This window comes from Camelus bactrianus, chromosome 20, assembly GCF_048773025.1.
Source record: "Camelus bactrianus isolate YW-2024 breed Bactrian camel chromosome 20, ASM4877302v1, whole genome shotgun sequence".
NCBI classification, from domain to species: domain Eukaryota; kingdom Metazoa; phylum Chordata; class Mammalia; order Artiodactyla; family Camelidae; genus Camelus; species Camelus bactrianus.
Genome location: NC_133558.1, coordinates 16237196 through 16261948, shown reverse-complemented (window position 1 = coordinate 16261948; position 24753 = coordinate 16237196). Strand labels below are relative to the sequence as shown.

At 38.5% G+C, this 24753-nt stretch overlaps 1 protein-coding gene across 2 annotated transcripts; it reads right to left on the bottom strand.

Annotated features, from left to right (window-relative positions):
* Positions 1-666: 666 nt before the first annotated feature.
* MRS2 (magnesium transporter MRS2) lies at positions 667-24663 on the bottom strand. Of its 2 annotated transcripts, XM_074348180.1 has the most exons (13): positions 24337-24663; positions 23055-23128; positions 20485-20521; positions 19262-19374; position 18786; positions 18485-18558; positions 17375-17482; positions 15126-15256; positions 13970-14086; positions 12397-12549; positions 12025-12142; positions 3827-3940; positions 667-3270 (listed from the first exon to the last, which is right to left on the bottom strand). In XM_074348180.1, exons 1-13 carry the CDS (start codon positions 24524-24526, stop codon positions 3160-3162), a joined length of 1341 nt encoding a protein of 446 aa, XP_074204281.1. In that variant the 5' UTR covers positions 24527-24663; the 3' UTR covers positions 667-3159. The 2 variants fall into 2 exon arrangements, with proteins under 2 accessions (XP_074204281.1, XP_074204280.1); XM_074348179.1 differs by lacking the exons at positions 18485-18558; position 18786 and having other exon boundaries at positions 17375-17548; positions 24337-24660.
* Positions 24664-24753: the final 90 nt, after the last annotated feature.

The window sequence follows — 24753 nt, the reverse complement described above, 5'->3', positions numbered from 1 at the left end:
AGCCAGGAGAATTACAGTTGTGAGCATGAGGAGGATACATGCAGGAAACAACAGGCACATACCTAGACGGCACCTGTGGGTCCCTCCTGGGACTGTCTCGTCATTCCTAAAGAGGTTTTACTAGCTGCACTGTTCCCTATGGCACAGCAAGAAGTACACAAACATTGGTTTCTGGTTAACAATTATGGGTGGCTCAACCTCTTTGAAGAATCATTTTTAGTCAAAAGAAAGTTTATTTTTAGGGGACCAGAAATTAGTTGTATTTACTTAGAAGCTGACAGGTCTGAGTGTAGAACAAGCTGATGACACTGTCTTTTAGTAAAGGCATGCTCTCAGTACCGGATCTTTTCATTAGAAAAGGTTAAAATGTATAAAGTTAAAATCAAGTTTTCATATAGGATATTTAACTATATTAACATTATTTTCAAAAATTACATAGATTATATAAATTGTACTCCTACTGCACATATGGCAAGAATATAAAAACCTGGCATACACACACACACACAAATCTAATACCTGACAGTCTAACGTATTATCCCAATACCTGGATTAAATTTTTATTCCACTAACTGTACTTCTAAGCATTGATTCTGAAATACTTAATAAAAACAAGTATCGCATAGGGTTTTAACCTCTCATCACAAATCTGAACCTATACAACAATTTAACTCAAAATTACCTTTATTTCAAGATACCAGAACACAGTTACATATTTGGAATTTTGGTCTATTACCTGTATGTGCAACAACTTTCTCCAAGCCTTCAAGATTGGAATTGTTTATGCCTCTGTATCTCATACATAAAGAGCTTTGATGTGAGTTTGGGGATAAACTTAGGTGTCTGAATTTCCTATTCCTTGCTTCATCTGTGTAGTTACTACAGTAATGAAAATAAATCGTGAATTTAAAGTGTGACTTCAATACTGCAATTCCAAAACAAAGCTATATATAACTCTTAGAATAACTTACCAAAATAAATGGGTTTTTAATATATTTAGTGGTTATTCATCAGTCTTTTATCAAGAATAAAGCAAGTCTTAACACCATCTTAAAATGACATCTATTCTTGCCACATTTTCTCAGAGACCTTCCAAAGACGATCTGTTAAGAATATCAATCCTTCTACTTGTCCACGTTAAACAGGATACAAATGCCTGTTCACTCACGTAACGGAGTATTTGGTATTCTTCTCACCTTACTTACAAATAGCTAATGTACTCAGTGCCTATTTTAATTCAAAATTTAAAACGAACTTCATTTTTGGCATAGGCTATTATTGAGGGTTCCTAAATGTAAAAAGCATCCTGCTATCACCAAAGCAGAGCTAGCTGACATATGGAAATCATAATTGATTTAACCACCTGCAAGAAGTTTATAAACCATCAGTAACTTCCCTTTATCAGACTTATGAGGTAGTTGCATTTATTCTCCCTTTTACTGATGAGACATGACTCATCAAAAAAATTATTTAACCCAAGCCCACAAGCTAAGTTAACACCGGAAAGGAAAAAAAGACCAAAATTCTATCCTATGTCTGATCTTAGTCAAACCAAATTTTGCCCTCTGGACTTCCAATTATTCATGTCACAGTTAAGGAGTATTACCTATTTCACAGTAATAACAGAAGATCAAAGACAGCAGCAGAGTGCTCTGAGGTGTGCCAAAGAGGAGTGCCCCGTGAAATCTAAGTATTGTTGAAGATACCTGATCTTGAAAATCATCAGATAGATGTATGACGCTAGAGAGTGCTGCACATTCACAACCCAACCACCATGGCACAGGTGTGCTACTGACCCCGAGGAGGTGCCACACGGCCCCTCAGTGCTCCAAGACCAGCCTGGCCTGTTTCATACCATTTTGATGTCCTCTCATAATCACACATGGGAGTGGACTCAACTGCTCGGAATTTCACTTGTTTTCTTTCAAATCAGCTAGTGGAAGAGCGTTTTTATTCCTAGCACCAAACCACTTGGTAAATGGACCCCTAAACTTCCTCATATGACCTATTAGGGTATCAGGTATCCCCCCACATCGTCAGGGTATGTGTATTTATTTTATTACTACATTTGTAGTGCAAGAGCTGCTTTGGACATGCTAGAATCTTCTACGCATGCTATTTTTGGAGGTAAACATAACTGTAATGCTCTACGGCATAATTGTACTTAACCTCCAGAAAATATAAAAAAGTTAGAAGATGTTAAGTAGGATAGGACCTTTGAGACGTACAAATACAAGACCTTTGTTTTAAACCCAAATCTGATTGTGAAAACAAAAAGGTATTATAATTTTAAAGTTTATCTACACTCTTATCTGAGGAAGCTGATCTGTCAACCTCTGAGGTCTAGACATTTAGATTAACGAGGCTACATACATTTTCCCTTTTGGGGGAAAACTATCCTAAAAACTGGGGAATGACCAAAACAGCTATAAAACAGTAACAGAATGGGAATACTTTCTTTCAACTCTACTTCCAAAGGCTTTAATTATAGCCAAGCAAAGAAAAACAGTCTCATGGGCTGAGGAAGTGAAATCTTGATTAACTGGAATCTATATAAAGCTGATACTAAATTTTCATTTCCTTCTTTTTATTCACGTTAAGAGGGCAAATACAGGAAAATAAGGTTGTGTCAAAAACTGACTTAAGCACAAACTCCCAGTTTCAGGTTCATACATATTTTCTTGCCAGCTTTAGTCACCTGAGAGTCAGGAAATTCACGAGACCGTGAGTCCCTGTGCTAAGAACTACAGCTGCCTGACTGTGTAACCGTGGGCTTGTCAAGTTTCCAGGCTTTGCTCCGCACGAGGTTGCACTTTGGTTGATACATATAAGTTAAATAAAATCAATACCACAATCTATTCCTGTGTTAAGTTAATCTCTGCATACCTCATATGTCTATAAAAGCAGCTTTTTAAGTTTGTAAGAAGTAGAATTTTGGCCTTTTTACAAAACAAGCACTTTGCTTTTTTACTCAGAATTCTAAAAATACAGTTAAATTAGAGTATTGTGACTGCTCTAACATTTTTATCATCAGGCATTGTAATTTAAATGTCAGTGATTTTCCCCCAAGTCTCTTTGACTCTATAAAAGAAAATAATGAAGTATCAGAAGTTTCCTGTGACTACCATAAAAAATAATCCAGTTTCCACCGGGCTGCTCCTAACGGTTCGTTAGGACACTCCTGCTTGATCCAAGTCCATCCGGCCTGAAGCTGTGTTTCATTTCCAGCCTTCTATCTGCCTGCAGGGTCTTCTTAGGTAAAGAGGCCATCTAAATAAAGCAAGAAAATTCATAATTTTAGTTGTGTCTGTTTAAAAGAAAAGTCACCAGTAAAATGATATGTTAACTACTAAACAAGGGAAGGACTGCAAGCCATAGGTATGTGTCATGAGTACTTGCTCCAGGGGTGCAAACTACAAGTAGAAAAGTAAGAAAAAGGTAAACTTTGTATCTTTTCCTAATGAGGACACTTTAAACGTTTTCTATATTGCAATTCTGGCTATGACAAAACCTGTAGTAGAATCGCTAACACTGGTCTAAATGTACAATGCTTGTCACAGTGTTCCACATACTATAAATTTCTTATTTCTTGTGCCAGGCACTGTGCTAATAAGTGCTTTACACATATTACCTAATTCTCTCCTTAATAATACGAAGCAGATGACACTGACTTAACTGACAGATGGGGAAATTGAGAGAGGCTTAAAGAAGCTAAGTAACTTGCTCAGGGTCTCAAAGCCCTTGACAACTTAAGCCCAGGCCGTGTGACTTCAGAGTCCGTGGCTGTAACCCCTCTGCTTACTGCTGTGAACCAGACCCTTCATACCACAGGGGGCAAAGGAGTTTCCAGTTGCCGCCCCAAGAATGACAGCAAACGCCTCCAGATCAGGCCACTTCCCATAAACATAATTCCTGTGATCAGCCAAAACACTCTATGGTCCTAAAAGAGAACACACAGTTAATTATTATTAGTGTTTATTAGTTAATTATTGTAAGTATTCTTTGATCATCTATGAACCAACATAACTGCTTTTACTTTGTGTTTCCCTCTGGTGTTTGTTTACAAGCATACAAATTTTAACAGTCATAATCACATTTGACATACAACTTAAATGTTTTACTTACGGCCACAGTTGCCATACTGTGACCTGAGGTGTCCTGCATCACAGCACCCCAGGATACTTTAAATTTTCAAGAATAACACAGTGTCATCTGTGGAATACCAAGAGAAATGCTACTCTTAAGCTGTTCAGACCTAACTTCTTCATAAAAGGAACTGTTAGGTAACATGACAGAAACTGTAACATAATAAAAGAAACTTCTGGTCCAGGGATGCTGTGAAAAAATTACTAAGACACTAAAAACATCATGAACCAAGAAAAGTTTGGGAACCTCTAACTTATAGTGAACATTTTCCCTTGCTGTCATTTTCAAAATTTTATTACTTTTTTTTGCAGTGTAATGCTTTTGGTTCATCTGTTAATGCACGGAATCACAGAGTTTATGTTTAATCTCCCCCGGGGAAGGAGTCTCATTTCCAGCTATGCCATTGGTTGTTATCAACCACGGCTTGGTCTCCAGTGATTGGGAGCTCACTTTCCCCTAAGACAGTCGTTGCACAAATGATCAGTAATCACTGATGGAAATTCATGCCACATATGGAGCAGAAATCTGCCTCCTTTTAACATGAAGTCAGATGTTAGACACAAGCCATCAGGAAGACTGCTGTGAGTAAACTGTGGATGAACACATTTCCAGTTATTCCAGAAAAGGGCCCTAATTTATTAAGTAAAACTTATGCTTAAATGAGATTTAGCATACCCAGATTATTGTTTGTTCTTTGTTATAGATTGGTTTTGCTCTATAAATGAGAAGTCTGGGAATGCCAAAATGTGATAAACTTGAGGAAAGCAAGTTCAAAATTCTGTGTCAATAAAACATACACACAGCACAGTGTGAGACCTCCAGGAGATTAAAGAAAGGGACAAGTGTCTGCGAGTTGGAGATTTAATACTCCCTCCACTTTGGGCATGCCCTGCAGTACTTCATGTTTAAATATCTACCTTTCAAACTCTTCATTTCCTCCACTGTTTAGTCTACCTACTCCTTAGACAGACAATGTAAGCATCAAAATAAAAGAGTAATGATAGATTATAACTCACTGACTAAAGTAAGAGCCCATGAGCCCATGCTGATACAAGTGAAAAAACAACCAGGTGAGAAGAGAAGGCTCTACTTTACAATAAAAGGAGTAGTAACAGAATCAGAAAGTCATCATTTGGTAATCATCATTGTAGTATTTGGTTCAGGCACAAATCAATTTTAGATCATGGATGCTAAAACTAGAGGGTGACAATCTGATGACTAACAGAGTTCTTACAAGGTACTTAATTCCACAAATTAAAAGAGAAACTTTACAGCAGAGAAAGCCGGCAGACACCACCTCAATCAGATGATCAAAGTTGGTATCACTAGCAGGGAGACAAACTGACATCAAGGGTCTCCTGATGGGATTCGATGTGAAGAACACACTGACACAACGTGTAACCAGTCTAACGATGAAGAAAGTGTATCAAGGACCAAATAACTGACCTGCATTCTTTGCAAACATCAAGGCCATGAAAACACAAAGACCGAAAAACTGGCCTAGATTAAAGGAGACATGAACTACATGCAACACATGATCCAGATTTTCTATTAGATAAAGGAGATCTACTGAGCCAAGTGGTGAAATCTGACTAGGGTCTACAGATCAAAAAAAGTGTTGTTTCAATGTTAATTTCCTGATTTTGACAACTGAGCTGTGGTTGTGTAAGAGAATGTCTGTGTTTTTAAAAAATATATACTGAGGGATTTCCGATCAAGAAGGTAGAGTAGTAGGACCACGAGCTTGCCTCTCCTCGTGACTACAACAAAGTCACAACTGAATGCTAAACATCCACCAAAAAAAAGAGACTGGATCCTAGCAAAAAAGATCCTCTTCAACTGGAAACAAAGAGTAAGCATCAGCCGGACGGTAGGAGGGGCATGCTTGCGATAAAATCAGACCCCCGTATTTCCTGGATGGGTGACCCACAAGCTGAAGAGTAATTAAGTGGCAGAGGCCCTCCCACAGGAGTGAGCGTTCTAAGCCCCACTTCAGGCTCCACACCCCGGGGTTCCAGCATTGGGAGGAGGAGACCCCAGGACACCTGGTTTTAAAGGCCAGCAGGGCTTAGCTCCAGGAGCCCCACGGGACTGGGGGAAACAGAGACTTCATCTTCTTGGGAAGCGTACACAGAATCTCGTGTGCACCAGGTCCAAGGGCAGGAGCAGTGATTTCAGAGGAACCTGGACCAGACCTGCCTGCTGGTTTTGGAAGGTCTCCTGGGGAGGTAGGGGACGGGTGCAGCTCACCCAGGGGACATAAAAACTGGTGACAGACATTCTGGGAGTGTTCATCTACCTGAGCTTTCCTGGAGGCTGACGTCTCGATCGGATCAATAGCACCAAGACCCAGTCCCACTCAGCAGCCTGTAGGGAAGCCTCAGGCCAAACTACATACTGGGTGGGAACACAGCCCCACCCATCAGCAGACTTCCTAAATCACAAAGGCCTCTAGACACCAGAGGTCCTGGACCAAGCTTCACCCGGCAGTGGGCAGACACTGACTCCTGCTGCCAGGAAACCTGCATAAGTCTCTAGACCAGCCTCATTCACCACGGGACAGACCCACTTCAGAGCTACAGACACATGCAAGCTGAAAGTAAGGGGATGGAAAAAGATATTCCATGCAAATGGAAACCAAAAGAAAGCTGGAGTAGCAATACTTATATGCACCCATCACAGGAGTACCTCAATATATAAAGCAATTGTTAACAGACATAAAAGGAGAACTCGACACTAATAGTGGGGGACCTGAACACCCTACTTACATCAATGGACAGATCATCCAGACAGAAAGTCAATAAGGAAATACAGGCCCTAAATAACACATTAGATCAGATGGACTTAACTGATATCTACAGAGCATTCCATCCGAAAGCAACAGGACACACATTCTTCTCAAGTGCACGTGGAACATTCTCCAGAAGCGACCACATGCTGGCCTACAAAGCTAGCCTCAGCAAATTTAAGAAAACCGAAATTGTATCAAGCATCTTTTCCGGCCACAATGCTATAAAGTTGGAAATCAACTACAAGAAAAAACTGAAAAACTGCAAACACGTGCAGGCTAAACAATATGCTACTAAATAACTAATGGATCACTGAAGAAATCAAAGAGGAAAGCAAAAAATACTTTGAGACAAATGAAAACGAAAACACAATAATCCAAAACCTCTGGGATGCAGCAAAAGCGGTTCTCAGAGGGAAGTTTATAGCCATACAAGGCTACCTCAGAAACAAGAAAAATCTCAAGGAAACAACCTAACCTTACACCTAAAGCAGCAAAGAGAAAGAAGAAACAAAACCCAGTTAGTAAAAGAAAAGAAGTTATAAAGATTAGAGAAGAAATAAATGAAACAGAGACTAAAAAAACAATAGAAAAGATCAGTGAAACTAAAAGCTGGTTCTTTGAAAAGTTAAACAAAATTGATAAACCTTTAGTCAGACTGATCAAGAAAAAAAGAGAGGGGCCCAAATTAATAGTCAGAAGTGAAAAAGGAGAAGTTACAACCAACATCACAGAAATACAAGGCATCATAAGAGGATACTGTAAGCAACTGTATGCCAACAAAAAGGACGACGTAGAAGAAATGCACAATTTCTTACAAAGTTACAATTTGCCAAGACTGAACCAGGAAGAGACAGACAATATGAACAGACTACTTACCAGTACTGAAATTGAATCAGTAATTAAAAACCCCCCAAAAACCAAAAGTCCAGGACCAGATGGCTTCATAGGTGAATTCTAACAAACAGTTTCAGAAGAGTTAACACCTATCTTTCTGAAACTATTCCAAAAAAATTGCAGAGGAAGGAACACTTCCAAACTCATTCCACGAGGCCATCATCACCCTGATACCAAAACCAAAGATATCATAATAAAAAAATTACATGCCAATATCACTTATAAATATAGATGCAAAAATCCTCAACAAAATACTAGCAAATTGACTCCAACAATGCATTAAAAGGATCACACACCATGATCAAGTGGGATTTATCCCAGGGATGCAGGGATTTTTCAGTATCAGCAAATCAATCAGTATGATATACCACATTAACTGAAGAATAAAAACCGTATGATCATCCCAACAGATGCAGAAAAAGCTTTTGATAAAATTCAACATTCATTTATGATAAACACTCTCCAGAAAGTGGGCATAGATGGAACATACCTCAACCTAATAAAGGCCACATATGACAAACCCACAGCTAATATCATACTTAACGGTGAAAAGCTGAAAGCATTTCCTCTAAGATCAGGAACAAGATGAGGATGCTCACTCTCGCCACTTTTATTCAACATAGTTTGAAGATCTAGCCACAGCAAGCAGAGAAGAAAAAGAAAGAAAAGCAATCCAAATTGGAAACGAAGAGGTAAAACTATCACTATTTGCAGATGACATGATACTATACAAAGAAAACCCTAAAGCAACCAGAAAACTACAGGAACTCATCAATGAATTTGGTAAAGGTGCAGGATACAAAATTAATATACAGCAATCAGTTGCATTTCTATACACTAACAATGAAATAGCAGAAAAAGAAATTAAAGAAACAATACCATTTACCAGCACACCAAAAAATTACATAGGAACAAACCTACCCAAGGAGGCAAAACACCTGTACTCCAAAAACTTTAAGACGCTGATGAAAGAAATTGAAGACAACACAAACAAATGGAAAGATAAACTATGTTCTTGGATTGGAAGAATCAATATTTTTAAAATGGCCATACTACCCAAGGCAGTATACAGATCAATGCAATCCGTATCAAATTACCAACGACATTTTTCACAGAGCTGGAACAAAAAATGTTAAAATCTGTATGGAACACGAAAGACCTCAAATAGCCAAAACGATCTTGAAAAAGAAAAATGGAGCTGGGGGAATCATGCGCCCTGACTTCAGACTATACTACAAAGCTACAGTAATCAAAAACAGCATGGTACTGGCACAAAAACAGACACATAGAGCAACAGTACAGGATACAAAATCCAGAAATAAACCCAGACGCTTACGGTCAATTAATCTACAACAAAGAGGGGAAGAATACACAATGGAGAAAAGACAGTCTCTTCAATAAGTTGTGCTGGGAAAACAGGACAGCTACTTGTAAAAGACTGAAATTAGAACATTCTCTAACACCATATATAAAAATAAACTCAAAATTGATTAAAGACTTAAATGTAAGCCCAGATACTATAAAACTCCTAGAGGAAAACATAGGCAGAACATTCTTGGACATAAATCACAGCAAATAAGAGCAAAAATAAACAAATGGGATATAATTAAACTTAAAAGCTTTTGCAGTTAAGGATACCATCAACAAAATGAAAAGACACACTACAGAATGGGAGAAAATACTTGCAAATGATGTGACCAACAAGGGACTAATTTCCAAAATACACAAACAGCTCATACATCTTACTATCAAAAAAACAAGCAACACAATCAAAAAATGGGCAGAGGACCTAAAAAGACATCTCTCCAAAGAAGACAGACAGATGGCCAACAAGCACATGGAAAGATGCTCAACATCACTAATTGTTAGAGATATGAAAATCAAAACCACAATGAGTTATCACCTCACACCAGCCAGAATAGCCATCATTAAAAAGTCTACAAATGATAAATGCTGGAGAGGGTGTGGAGAAAAAGAAACCCTCCTACACTGTTGATGGGAATGTAAATTGGTGCAGCCACTATGGAGTACAGTAAGGAGGTTCCTTAAAAACTAAAAATAGAACTACCATATGATTCAGCAGTCCCAATCCTGAGCATATACCCAGAGAAAAATACGATTCAAAAAGATACATGTACCCCAATGTTCATAGCAGCACTATTTACAATAGCCAAGACATGGAAACAATCTAAATGTCCATCAACAGATGACTGGATAAAGATGTAGTATATATATATACAATGGAATACTACTCAGACATAAAAAAGAATAAAATGCTATTTGCAGCAATATGGATGGACCTTATGATCATCACTCTAAGTGAAGCCAAAAAGAAAAAGAAAAATGCCATATGATCTTGCTTATAATGTGGAATCTAAAAAAAGGACACAAACTATTTATTATTTACAACTTAGATGATTGATTTCTTGAATATGTGTAAGCACATTTGGCTGTCCTTTATGACTGGATTACTGCATTCTGTTGATTCTTATTTTGTGGTTGGCTTTATTCCTTTGATAACTATGTAAGTTTAAAAAGCTAAAGCTCTAAATTGTTCTTAGAAACAATGAACAGTACGTATGTGTAAATTTTTAAAAATGTATATAGAAATAAAATATTATGCCTATAAGAGCAAAAAAAAAAATCAACTAGAATGGTGTTACTTAACCATGAAGTTAATTAAAAAAAAAAAACTGAAATGTCTAGAGGTAAAGGGACATCACATCTGTTGTTTACTCTCAAATGATTTAGGGAAAAGTATGTATATATTGATAGAATGATAGAGTGAATAAGATAAAATGTTGCTGTTTGAAGAATATGGGTGAAGGCCATCTGGGAATTCTTTGTTCTTGAAATAATCTGATATTATCTTAAAAAGAAGAAGATTTTTCCATCTTAGGTTCACGACTATAAATCTTAACCCTAACAACTCTATTTATACAGGAATAGAGACCTTTGACATTCACAGACTTAATGGACACGGAAACCTGGAGATGTAATCTGTGACTCTGGTGGGGCAATGATCTGATTTCTGTTTGGTGGGGCGAGCCTAGCTCACTGCTTTCCACTCACATCTCACTATAACCAGGTTGCTCTATACCAAGGACTGCATATGCTGGAACTATCAAAGAAATTTCTAAAAATTCTTAAAAATTTTTTTTTTTGAAAATAGGCATTTAGAGAAAATATTACAGTATAACATGGAGTTAGCTTGTAGAGTATTTGTATAGAAACACAATTCTTAAACATGATTTGGGAAGAAGACAGCAACTTGTACAAAGAGTTCTGCAGTCACAAATTGGGGAATTCGCAAAGCTCTTTGGAAGTACCTTCTGAGAATGTCAAGGGCTGGTCTATGTCACATAAGATATGCTGGAGACTACTGGACTTTTTACTAGTCTATATTTGGGCTCAAAAACCTCCAAGAGATTCCTACCACACTTAAGATAAATCCAAACCCCTACGATGCTCTGCAAATCCACATGCTCTCACACTCGTCTGTCCATTAGACCACATTCCCTACCATTCTCTGCCTGATGCACTCCAGCCTTCTTGCTGTTCCCTGGACAAGCTCCGCTCATCCCTGACTCAGTCTTCACATGTGGGGTTTCCTCTGCTTAGATCACCTTCCCCCCAGGTCTCCCCATTTCTTCTCATTCAGGCCTCTGCTTTAGCGTCACCCACTCAGAAGACCGCCCTATCTCTAAACGCTCCTCGTCCCACCTCCAGCTAAGTCTCTACCCCTTTACCTGGCTTTATTTTTCTTTACGGCCCTTGTCACCTAACATATGACGGATCTGTCTACGCTCTCTCTCCTCCACTGTCACTGAGTCTCTCAAGGACAGGGACTCACTGATATATCTCCACAGCTGAAGCAGTGTTTACTGTATAATAGGCACTAAAAAATGTTTGTAAGATGAATGAAAAAATATTACATTTATTTTTCTTTTACATCTTATAAGGAGCATTAAAATGACTAATATTGACTTTGCTTCAGGGAGCTTATGATCTTTTGCAGACTTTGAACAAGCAATGGCAAATTCAAGGAACACAGCAAATGGAAAGTGTGGGATTATCTGTATATTTTATTTCACTACAGGAGTATACGTGTTAAGACTTTCTTTTTAAAATTAAGAAAAGATCTTCAAAACATTAAAAACAACCCCTGGATTAATGAAATAATATATTCTCACCTCCTCAAGGGAAGATTCCAAATTCATTCCAAAAGCAACTCCCATGAGTCCAAAGAGCGAGAGAGAAAAGGTTCCCATGGTCAACTGTAGGTTCAGCCTCATCATCACATTTCGGTGGCTGGAGAGGAGAACAAGCACTTAGAGCAGAGAGGCCCACCAACCACACACAGCAAATTCACTCAACAGTCTATTACAGACCACATGCATGGAATGTACACCTTAAGAAAAGACACTTCCGTTTAATAGTTAGAGATGATAATGATGGTATAATTCCTTCCAAAATGGGAAGATGAAGCTTTCCTTAAGAGCTTTATCACATTATAATTATTTTACAGAGAAAATGCTTGCTGATTGTTTTATACAATGCCTCACCTGTCCAGATTGATGAATATGATACTCTGTGAATCATCAATCAGCACCCTAAGTTCCCGAGCTGCATTGGAAAGATCCTCAGCCAATCGGTAGTAGTTTTCCAACAGCAACTCCATCTCTTCCGCATGGTCAATCCCAGCACTGCTCTCTTCACTTTAATTAAAAGTTAACATAATTAACATGCCCCCAATATGTGCATCATACATTTAGTACCACAAAACTTCCTGAATTAGCACATAATATTCAGCTACCAGTGAAAAAACCAAGTCTGTACCTTTCCTATCATTGTGACTGAGGCCAGTCTGAGTGGTTTTGCCAACTGGTCCTAAACATGACACAGGTAAGCCGAGGGCACAGCTTCCCTGTAACCCAGGGACACTCACGCAAACACAGGCTACCAGTTACAGAAAAATGTAGGTAGGTAAATGCTAATGAATTAGTGCAAATTCCAAGCCACTATCTGGTGAAACAAAACCACAAAGTTTTGAACATAAAGAGCAGTTCCCTTCCAAGGTGAATATATTACATCATTTTCATGTATGAAGAAAAACATTTTTGAATGATGTCAGTACACAGTTATTTTGTCTGCTTTTGGTTCCCCTCTACCCTAACAAGGAGGATAAGTGGAAATGAAGTATTCTGTAAAAGACACTTATATCATAAGCCATATTAAAGACAGATTGGCCTAATAAGCAAAGCAAGCAAGAGTTACAAGTGTTCAAGTTTCTGCTACAGTATCTATCTGCTGTAGCACTGAGTGTTACAGAGCCATTTTTATTTTCATATTTCCTTACTAGAATACAGAAAACTGGGGGGAGGATATAGCTCAGGTGGTAAAGTGCATGCTTAGCAAGCATGTACTGGGTTCAACCCCCAATACCTCCTCTAAAGATAAATAAATAAACCTAATTACCACTTCCCCTCAAAAAAATACAGAAAACTAATTTCTTAAAATGCTTAAAAAAATATGTACACACTGTGGATACTATGCACATTTACAAAGGTGTCTGTATTAACCTCTCATACTGATCTACAAAGAACAAAAATGAAATATTTGGTGTATTTAAAGAGTAAACATTTAAACTTGAGTGTACACAGGAAGAGTAAATGATTTCTACATTCATAAGAGATGAAAGGTTTATAAGATGAAAGCACTTTTATATTAGACCAGACTTAGAGAATTCGTGCCAGCGTCTGATTCACTTCCCTGCACTCCACTCCCCCCCGCCGCCCCGCTAGAGGATTTCACTTCTCTCGCACTGTACTCTCGTGGTAAGTTTTTCAAGTAGATGTGTGTACTTTGGTGGTCAGTCCTCAGAAGATAAAGGTGGTGGTGTTTATCTTTACATTCATCAAAGCCCAGCACAGTGCTGTGTACAGTGTACTTAACAAATCCTCATTACATTCAATCAGATGCAATAGGGCACTGGAAATGGTGAAATAATTAGGGATGAAAAGCACCAACATCCTCTATTCCAGAAAAGTGCTATGTCCTCTATGAAAAGTCATCCTGAAGAAAAGGCAGACAACTGATACTAAGAGAAAAACTAACAAGGCATGACTGTGTGCTTACAAGACTTGCGGGTCACTCCACTTTGTCAGACAGAGCTCCTCCAGCATCTCCGCTTCATCCAAGATCTCCAAAATGGACTCTTTGAAAATTTTAATATCTGTTTCTAACTCTGACAGGCTGTAAGAGTAGTTGCACAAGAATGAACAATAGCATAAACTTATAAAAACATTTTATAAGAATAGTGCTTTTTTAGGGTATCTTATCAAGTAGATCCGCTTATACCATGGTAAACACTGACTTGTGGGAAAAAATTTTTTTTTTTTTATATTTACCATGTAGGCTGAGAATCAATTGCCAAACCAAAAACTACATTAAATGGTAAAATTAATCAATAACATAAATGTAATTTTCAGCATATATTATTTATCTCAGAAACACAATCAATGTGATTTAAGTTTCTTGGCTTGCAAATTTATTTTTATTCTTTATAAGTATTGCAGAGACAGACTATTTGATATGATACAATACGATAAAAACATCCTAACAATTCTGGACAAAGAACTACTGATTTAGAAATTTCAACTGGTAACTTCTGGAGGGACTTTAGAAGGTACAAATTCTGAGGACATGTTAATACAAATTAATTAAAATATTATTCTTAAATTCTGGAATGCATTATGATAAACAAACAAACAAAAAAAACGGACCTTGGAGGGAGAGAAAATTGGATTTGAATTTAGATCTGCCATTTAGTAGCTGTATAAGTTTAGACAAGTAACCTAGACCTCAATTTTCTTATCTTCAAAATGAGGACAATGTCAACTGCTGAACAGGACTGCTGACAGGATGAAATGAGATCACATACATAGAAGAGCCTGATAAAACTACAACATTTCATACAAAGTAGTTTTTGTCTATGTGCCCCCTGTAGCTCAACTTCCCACCTAGGCTACTTACATATTTTCAAAAAAAGGTATGAAAACAGACAATTTTAATAATAATGAAAACCAAATATGGCAGTGAAGTCACTAAGAGTAAGTCAGAAAGTAAGAATGTCATTACCATTACCAAGACTAGTTGGCATTTGAAAAACAGGTAATAATTACACTAATTTTGGATCTGCATTTATGTTAAACATTTCACTGTTAAGACTACTGAAAAAGAAGTTTAAGACATTTGTGTCTGACTCCCAACTTGGTAAATCACTCATATTTACCTTTTGCCATTTTGTAGTAAGATGTGCAGTTTGCTTCTGTCTACAGAAGAATGTTTGGGATCCACTAAAGCTTCCAATGTCTCAAGGATCAGTGGTTGCAAAGTGCTAAGTTTCCCCTGAAGGGTGTTGATCTAGATAACAACATGACCTTTCATAAGAATTAAAACAATCTTTTTAGGATATTCAGGGTCAGTGAATCCTCTGATTAAATACAGCAATCTGTAATACCTAGGAAGGCTGGTAACATTCAGAACATAGTCCATGCTAGAATGCCCATTCCAGATGAGTCAAAACCCAGATCTCCTAGGTTGAAAGACAGCCATGCATAATGTTGCTACTAGGCTAGTATTTAATAGGCAGGGAATTAACTCCCATCCCCACTACAGACACTTATTATGAAAGGAATGGAGGACTTATTAAAATAAAATCTGCCATTCTGTGGTTAAAAACAGAAGCTTTATATCTGGTAAACAATACCTGTTTTCTGTAAATCAGACACAGTTCAAAACTCCTATGAACAAAGGTCTTCAAAAACCAAAACATTCCTGACTTTACAAAGTAAAACAAATTTGTAAAGTCAAAAGTATACTTATCACACAAGTTAATACAGGCACAGCAGGAATCAATCTGCAGGTATGCATTGATATAGACACACTAGTTGCTAAAATATTAAAATACTTCCATACCAGCACAACAGTAGCCGAATTAAGTAAATTAATACTATAAAGGCCAACATATACTGTCTATCCCAGCATGAGCTCCTCAGAGCCTGCTCAGTCTGTGTAGCTGTCACTGCCCATTGCCTGTGCCTTCTTTTCTTTCCCTCTGTTTTTCCTCTGCTTAGTAAGTGGGCTTCGACCAGTCACCATCTCATTGGCTGGTGCTAGCCAGTGCTATCGCCTAGTTAACCCAAGTGGGGCCATCCTACTCCCTCAGTATATGAAGGCAGACAAAGGGGGCCAGGTTCACTCAATCCCCACCCATCTCATGCCCCCTCTACTCCCATCTTTTTCTCCTGCTCTGGGTAACATGCTCCTGGCACCGACTCTTCCATGCAGCCAGGTCCTGAACAATACTATCCTGACTAAGGGGGCAGAGGGAGGTGATTAGAGATTTGTGGGGGCCAGGGAAGCAGTGACCAGCCTTGTTCAGAGCCTGACAGAATCTCCAGACACTCAATGATTATCAGTTTAATGGAGGAGTCATTAGAAGTATTGTATGTACATGGTTCCTATGTCAAACAGGAGTATTATTTAGCTACCTCAAAGGACTGTACAAACAAGTCAAAGAATGATTTGGAAAGTATTAGGATGATTTGAAGAAAGATCTGTGCTCTAATATTTATCATGTATAATAAGTTTCATGATATATAATTTAAATTCAGTTAGAAAATAAAATGGAATACAGTCAAAACTTTTTGATACGTTCATTGATATCATACGTAGAGTAAGTATTTTGGTTAAAACTTTTAATTTTTTTAAATTTTATTTTTTATTGAAGTGTAGTTAGTTTACAATGTTAGTTTCAGGTGTATAGCAAAGCAATTCAGTTATACATATACATACATATATATATCAGATATTTTTCCACTATAGCTTATTATGAGAAACTGAATATGGTTCCCTGCGCTATACAGTAGGCCTTTGTTGTTAATCTATTTTGTATATAGTAATGTGTATCTGTTAATCCTAAACTCCTAATTTATCCCTCCCCTCCCCCTCCCTCTTTGGTAACCATAGTTTTTTTCTATGTCCATGAGTCTTTCTGGTTTATAAATAAAATCTGTACTTTTTTTTTTCAGATTTCACATATAAATGATATCATGATACTTATTTTTCTCTGTCTGACTCACTTCACTTAATATGATAACTTCTAGGTCCATCCATGTTGCTGCAAATGGCATTATTTCATTCTTTTTTTATGGCTGAGTAATTTTGAATTATTATCCCTAAAAACATTTATTAAAACTAAACAAAGGACCTGAAGCCTGAAATGTGCTTCAATGAATATCATAACATGACTGTCTCAAGAGACTCTATGTACTACACCTAGAGACTTCAGATCTATGTGACTGGGTCATAAAGTTTGAGAATTAAGTACTATTCCCATATAGGATCCTTAGAGATGTTTTTATTTGATAGGAGGGGGTGGTTTGGAAAAGTGCCAACAGAACATTAGCAATGTGTCCTCCTTCTCAATAGCATTGTAAAGCCAGAAAAATTCAAGAAGCTAAATAAAAACAGGCTTACCCGATACTGCAGGAGTGCTTCTATAGCTCTAAACTCAAAAGGTAAAGGGTATGTGACAAGTTGACCCTCTCCAGCCAACTGTGAAGGGAGTTCCCGGAATAGCCACTGCTCTAAATTTAAATTACGATAATCTAATATCAGAAGACACTCTGGAGTTATCACAGCTTTCAAATACTGTAAAAAAAAAAATGTAGATAATGTACACACATGCATGCATATATATACATGTAAATTGCAGAGTTGTAGGAAGAAAAATAACATTCACAAAATAGGATTTAATACTCTATTAATTTTGGATTAAGCCTAAACCAAATCACTGTTTATTTGGTTTCTCAAGAAAAACCAAGACTTTTTTTTAAAGAAAAGAGGCCTAAAATACATGCAAGTCTTGATACCACTAACTCACTCTCAACAGAATTAAAATTAAACAAATTATGTTATTTATTAGGACTTTCAGGGTAATCATGAGAAATACAGAGAACAAAGGAAACAAGGTAAGATCTTAAAAGTCAGGTATTCAGCAGACTTTTAGAAAAGATTTAGTTTAATCATGATTAGTTTGGCTGAAATGGGAAAGTTTTCTTTTTTAAACATCACCAAAACATATTAAGCTAATCTGAAATGATAAAGATGAAACAGAGCCTTAGTGCTCTAATTTAGGACACTATGAAATTAAAAATTTACTCTAAAGAGAAAGCCTGGCTTCTTTCATGTTAGATGAGCAGCACAGAAGGGAAGCCTGTGGCCCCTGTATCAGTGATATCTTTTACATCTTCCCAACATTTTACAGCTGACCCTTGAACACTTGGGTGAACCATGCAGGTCCACTTACATGCAGGTTGTTTTCAACAGTAAATGCCATGGTACCACACGATCTGCGGTTGGTTTATCCCAGTATGTGGAAGACCAGACAGGGAGGAACCGGGACTATATGTTACACGTGGAGTTTTGTCTGTGGGGAGGCTAATCGCCCCCAACCCCTGCGTAGTTTAAGGGTCAAATGTAATAGGAACATTTTTATTCAGAAAAGTTGAAAAATTATACAGTGAATACCTATACGCATACCATTTAGGTGAAATAATTAACATCCTGTTAAATTTGCTTTATCACATACTTTTCTCTCTCTTCACCAGAGGTACTGTTTTGAAAGGTGCTAGCTATTGATAATAAAATTGAAGAATGTTCTATGGGGAAAAATCACTTGGGAAAAATTAATTCTAGATAAGTGGACAAAAACTTGCCATCAAAGACTTTTTGAAGAAAGCAAGTTGTGTGTCCACCGTAGGGCCACTACCATTGAAACCTGCATCCCTTCATTTATTTCTGAACCCTCAACTTGAGCCCACCAAAACAACTTATTTTCATAATAATTCTGAATCACTGAAGGAAAGTCAAATTATATTTGGTGAACTCTTGGGTAGGCAGGGGAAGATACAATACATTTTAGAAAGCTTTCCATAAAAATAAAAATTTTAATTAAGATGATAGACTGTAAGGCTATTCCAGGGCTGTTTGGAAAACCAGAAATATATTCTTGTAGCTACAGTTACACTACAATTACACATAACTGAAAATGTCTATTATAAATCAAGAAATATTCTTTCTCTTATTATTTCAGAAACTAGATACTGAATTCTAACAGGGAGGATGGAGACTGCAGTCAGAACCTTTCCAACATGAAATGTTATGCCTGCTGAGCAAATGTACCGAATCCACGTAAAATGAGCTCTACTCCTCACAACACACAACATGTTATAAAATAGCCTATGCCTCACGTAGCTATTTTTATTACAAAACTACTTTTAACCTAGCTATTGATCGAGATAGTTAGGAAATAACTTTTACAAGATTGCGGTGGAGAAATGTAGATTAAATAAAGTGCTTTACCTCCATTCTCATGATAATCCTATTGTTTCTGGTTGTGATGCTCATTAAATGCTGAAACCTCAAATCTCTAGCTTGAAGACCTAATTCTTGATATAAATCAGTTTTCTTTCTTTCTACAAAAAAAATTACATTCAATAAAAAGACTGAAGAGCACAGATTTTTATATCAGAGTACCCTTCCCACCAGCATTAAGATAATCTTCTATTACTACCAGAAACCAAAGCTAAATTGGATCTTTTTAATACCCATTTCCACCTCTAAAACACACTCAGGCTAAATCTGGTCAAACTCTAATTATTCTTTTCTCCTCTTTTCTGCATTTTAGCAATTTCTGGCTTTAGATTCATGTTTTTAAAAAATATTGATTATACAGAATTACAATTTCTGTTTTTTCCTCACTACATTATCTTTAGCAATTTAAAACTATGAATAGATAAGTTCAATTTTCTTTGTTCTTGGACTAGTACAAAATGAGAAAATAAAGGAAGTTCTCACACTAGACTCTCCTACCTGAAATAAAACTCAAGAAATGATGCTGGTTATATTAGCGTAGTATTAAACACCACACCTACGACAGAGCTTTAAGTAGAGCAATGTTTTGAAGGGGATACTGAGCCAAAAACACCCAAAATACTCCACTGAGCTCTCAGCAACAGCAGGAACAGGATCATGGGGTGGGAAGTACATGGGAGACCCGAAACCTGCACCTGACGTCAGACAGTAAAGTAATGCTTAGTTTCATTTGGAAAGTAACTGCTGTTGGCAGAGGTCCACCCTAGCACCGTCCAGTGCCCCGCCCCTCCTGTCTGCCGTCCCCCACTGCAGTGTCAGCCGTTATGTGATTCCACCTTCAGCATGCTACAGCAGACGATGAACTTGAGGACCAGGGCAGTGAAAGGGAGACTAAGAAGAGAAAGGGGAAAAGAGTGTTTCTCTCAGCTGCACAGCAGCCTACATGCTTCCTTTAACATTGTTAGAGTGAAAGTAGCTCCTGACCAAAAAACAAACAAACAAAAAACCCCCAAAACACCCCCCAAAACTCCAGTATAGTTCAGGTATTGTCAGTTCCAATTAGGACTGATTGGCAAATGCTGAAGAAATATCTCCTCCAACACATTCATATATGCAAAGAATAGTCTACTCCAAACACTTAATTTCTTGACTTCCATCAAGTTCATTCACTGATTAAAAGAGTAATTTAAAAGAAAATTAAAGATACTCACCAAAAGAAGTAACCTTTCCCTCTTTGTCAAATTTTGTCTGAAAAGAGACAATAAAAACAAAATATTATTTCCTCCCAAATTAGTACACTATTTATGGTATTATGATAATATCTCCCAAATTCTGAAATGCAGAAAAAAGCCATAACTGCCCTTCTTTAGGTTAAATTTAGTTATGAGTTAGGGTTAAAATGACCTCCTTTTTCTTTGCTGGGCCATGGGACCTTGGATTAACTTTCTCTCTCAGCTCCTCTGGAGATCTGACAAAGGAGTACCAGTTGCGTTACTAGGCAACATCGCTTACAGTAAAAATGCCTAGCGACTGGTAGGCAGACTGCACTGGGCTGGGAAGATTAAGAGCAGATCACAGACACCTGGTGGGAAGCCACAGTTCTGTCCTTCCCTGAGTGTGGCAGCTCCCGTAACTATGCTCCTTGTGGGAGCCCTGGATATGCCTCTGAGATGGTTACAAGAGATGCTGTCACTAGAGGGCATGGAGATTCCAAGCCAGGTGGACCTCACACCCACCTTTGAGAATACCCTCTCCTTGCTCCTGAGTTGTCACTCTAAGAAGCCTCTGGATGACTGTAAGAACTTCTTTTTAAGAGAAAACACCTAATGCTGCCCTTTTGCATTTCCTACCCTTTATCCTTCTGAATAGATGGGACCCAGTGTGGCTTATCTTGTGAATATAAGTATCCACGGGAGGCTATGAAGTCTCTCTGGTGGGCACTGCAGAATCAGTATTACAGAAAAGGCCTCTTCCGATAGTTTGAAGAGAGGACATGATGCAGTAATTGTGCTTATTTCTTGAAAAGCAGAGAGGAACATTTTTCTGTAATACTTGTGCACAATCAAGTTTGAAGATGTCAAATAATATTTAATGAATCACTATGTGCTGGGCCGTATTTATTACTTTTAAATATGCATTTTCAGCAAGACATACTCTAACATATAGTTTAGGTACAATCTAAGTCCTGGGTTATTACCATGGAAACAAATGCATGTGGCATTAATAATAACACAATAAAACCCAAGAACATATACTTCACCTTGCTGCTCATGAGCAAAGGTAAGAATATTTGAGTACCATAAAACAGAGTTAAAGGGAAATTTCCATCAAGGGAAGTTTTATGCTTTGTATAACACAGACTAGCTTTCCTTCTTAAACTTTTTTCACAAATACACATACCTGCTGCAGAAAACTCAACAGTAAAGTAAAATAAAACTCTTTGGTCACCCGAAATGACAAATTTAGAGAAAACCATGCTAATATTTTACTGAATGTCTTTCCAGACTCTTCCCAATTAAACATTCATGTTACACATGCTTCTTTATAGTCTCTCCTCCACTTTCACCTTAACAATATATAGCAAATATTTTTGCATTTCAATATATATCATTTTTTTCCTTTAATGGGATTTTTTTCTAATTAAAAAATCATACAAACTATGATTTAAAAAAAAAAAACTGTTTACCCTGTAATGTAACTCACATTATTTCAAATAGCATCAATTGATTTTCTTAAGTGCTCTTGGTAGACAATGATTTCACCTGCAGAGAACCTTCTTTTCATATTTAACACCTGATACTGTATTCCTGTTTAATTAAACTGGCTAACTCTTCCGGAACAGTGAATAACAGTGACAACTTTCACATGTAATTCTGGGGGTTATCTTGTTCTGTATGGCTTACAAAGAAAAATTCTTATGTTAATAAGCCTAAGTAATAATGATGATAAAATGGCTAATATATAGTGAATGCCTACCACGTGTGAGTTAGTATTTTAGAGGTTTTACATACGTTACTTAAACCTCACAATTCTACAAGGCAGGTACTATTACCCCAGTTTATAGGCACAAATTAAGGCACAAAAATGTTATCATAACTTGTCCAAGCCCTTCCAGTTAGTAAGAGACAGAGCAGAGATCTGAATTTAGGAACTCTGGCTCAGAGCAAGCACATTTTTAACAATTAAACTTTAAAAAAAATCTAAAAGCTTACAAAAATGAAGAATATTACAACCAATTCCCATGTAACTATTTAGTCACTCTTTAACATTTGCCCCAATGGCCTTATTTTTTTCTCTAAATACATGTGTGATACACATTGTTCCTGCTATTTCATTCATTTATTTTCTTTCTGAACCACTTTAGGGAAAGTTGCAGAGATCACGACCCTTCAAAGCACGCACCCTTAAGCGTAATACTGCGCTGTCTTCAAAATGCTTCTGTTGCATGATGCACAGCACAGGCCCAAGCCCCTTGGCGGCTAGCAGCCTTCAAGGCCTTCTATAGGTTTCTGGGGAAATCACAAGTATTCAAAGCAGCAGCTCTCAACTGTGATCTGAATCCCCTGTTCTGGTATCAAGAGAAGCTCCACAATCATTAGCAATGTTTCAAGAGTGCTTTGAAGCAAATCTAGCTGGCACTCAAGCAAAACAGACAGTGACTTTTAAATGATTCGTTATAAAACGGTGTAAGTAGCGTCTTGGCTGACCAGTCCAACCCAGTTAACTTAAAAAGTATGGGAAGTATTTTCTGTAAGTCATCAAACAGACCATACATACTCACCACAGTAAACACTGGGGCTACACTGGCTAAGGTGGCTTGAGAGACATCAGAAGTTCTAAACCGGTGAGTTTCACCTGAAGAAAGAATTAGAGAATTCCTTGTGGTCATAGGACTGGTTTTCACACAGAGCTAAGATACAACTCTCATAGTATGTGGAGGTCTTCAGACTGTCTTACTATTTTTTTTTCGGATCTTATTCCTTCCTACTTATTACACACATTTAAAGACATGTAATTGGTTACCATCTGAGGTTTGTTGGTTGCCTTTTACAAACTATAAATCATTATCAGGGTCAGCTGAATAAAGGTTAAAGCGCTATAAAGAGCTATAAACCAGCATTTGCTAATCAGTCACAAATTAAATCAAGTGTTACCAGGATGGAGATCCTGAATTTCAATGTTTGTCTGAAACAATTGATGAGCTGAAACCAGGTTCCCAAGCATTTATCAAAGGAGGGAATATGAAATGTAACCGAATTTGGAAAGACTCTCCCAATGAGTTAGGGGCAGGAGGTGGTAACAGTGAGTTACTTTGGAAGCATTTTGAAAATACAACCCAGATAACTTATTTGAGGACAGTGCGGTACTGTTGAGAAACCATACACTTTAATGTCTTTCGTTTCTGGGCAATATTAGTACCCATATTCTCACCATCATGGTTTATCGTTTGGTTTAAAAATAAATAACTCAGCTATCCCCTTCTCCCGGCTCTCCTCCTGCCACCCCCCCCCCCCACACACACACTTTGGCTGTCTGATTTACACAGTACTTGAAAACAAAGTCTGATCCTTCTCAGGAGCAACGCTGCCCATGAAGTCTCAAAGACTCCAGCCTCACTTCTAGATGCGCCTCCATCCCTTACCCGAGCAACTGGACAACTGTATAAATGTGTCCATAAGAGAACTGAATACTTATAAAAATATTTCACGTATGTAGCTCAATTCTGGCTTCAGCACTATTATGATGGGTAAAAGTGAAACTTGTTTTAAAAAATCCTTCTTACAAGCGCACTGAGGCAGGAGATTTGCAGACAGAGGCGCTGGGGAGGACAGGGCACTGGGCGCGATGCTCAGCGGCGCCCGGGGCTGGTGGCACGCAGCTCAGCCCGCGGGCCTATGCAAGGTGACAGAACACTGGGGCGCTCAAGGGCGGGCCGGGAGGCCGACGCCGGAGTAGGACGCGGGGCGGGCAGCCACAGCCATGTGGGGTCAGGCTTTCGGGCCCGGGCCCTGAGGTCACCACAAGGCCGGCGTCCCGGGACTGGCGGGTGGGGAGAGCAGTACCTGCCACGCGGAGCCGCCGGGGCCCGCAGAGCGGAGCGGCCCGCCTCCTTCCGAGCATCTGGGCGGCGCGACCGCAGGAGGCAACCGGGGACACCCCAGGAGTCAGGCCCAAGGCCAGAGCGCACAGGGTGCGTCGGGGCAGCCCAACCGCGTGGGGCAGGAGCTGGGCCAGGCCCCGCAGGCATTCCATGGAGCTGCAGCGAGGAGGAGGCAGCTGCGAGTTCCCTGCCCTTCATGCCGGACGGTGGCTAAGCGGCCGGCACTTCGCGACCCTGCGCGGCCGCCCAAGGTGCAGCCGCTGCGTACTGGGCATGCGCAGGGCGGACCGCGCAGGCGTGTAATCCCTCGCGCATGCTCAGAAAATGCCTTTCGGTGCTCTCCTCGCTTCCCTTGGCCAATCGGAGTTTATCTCCTGCA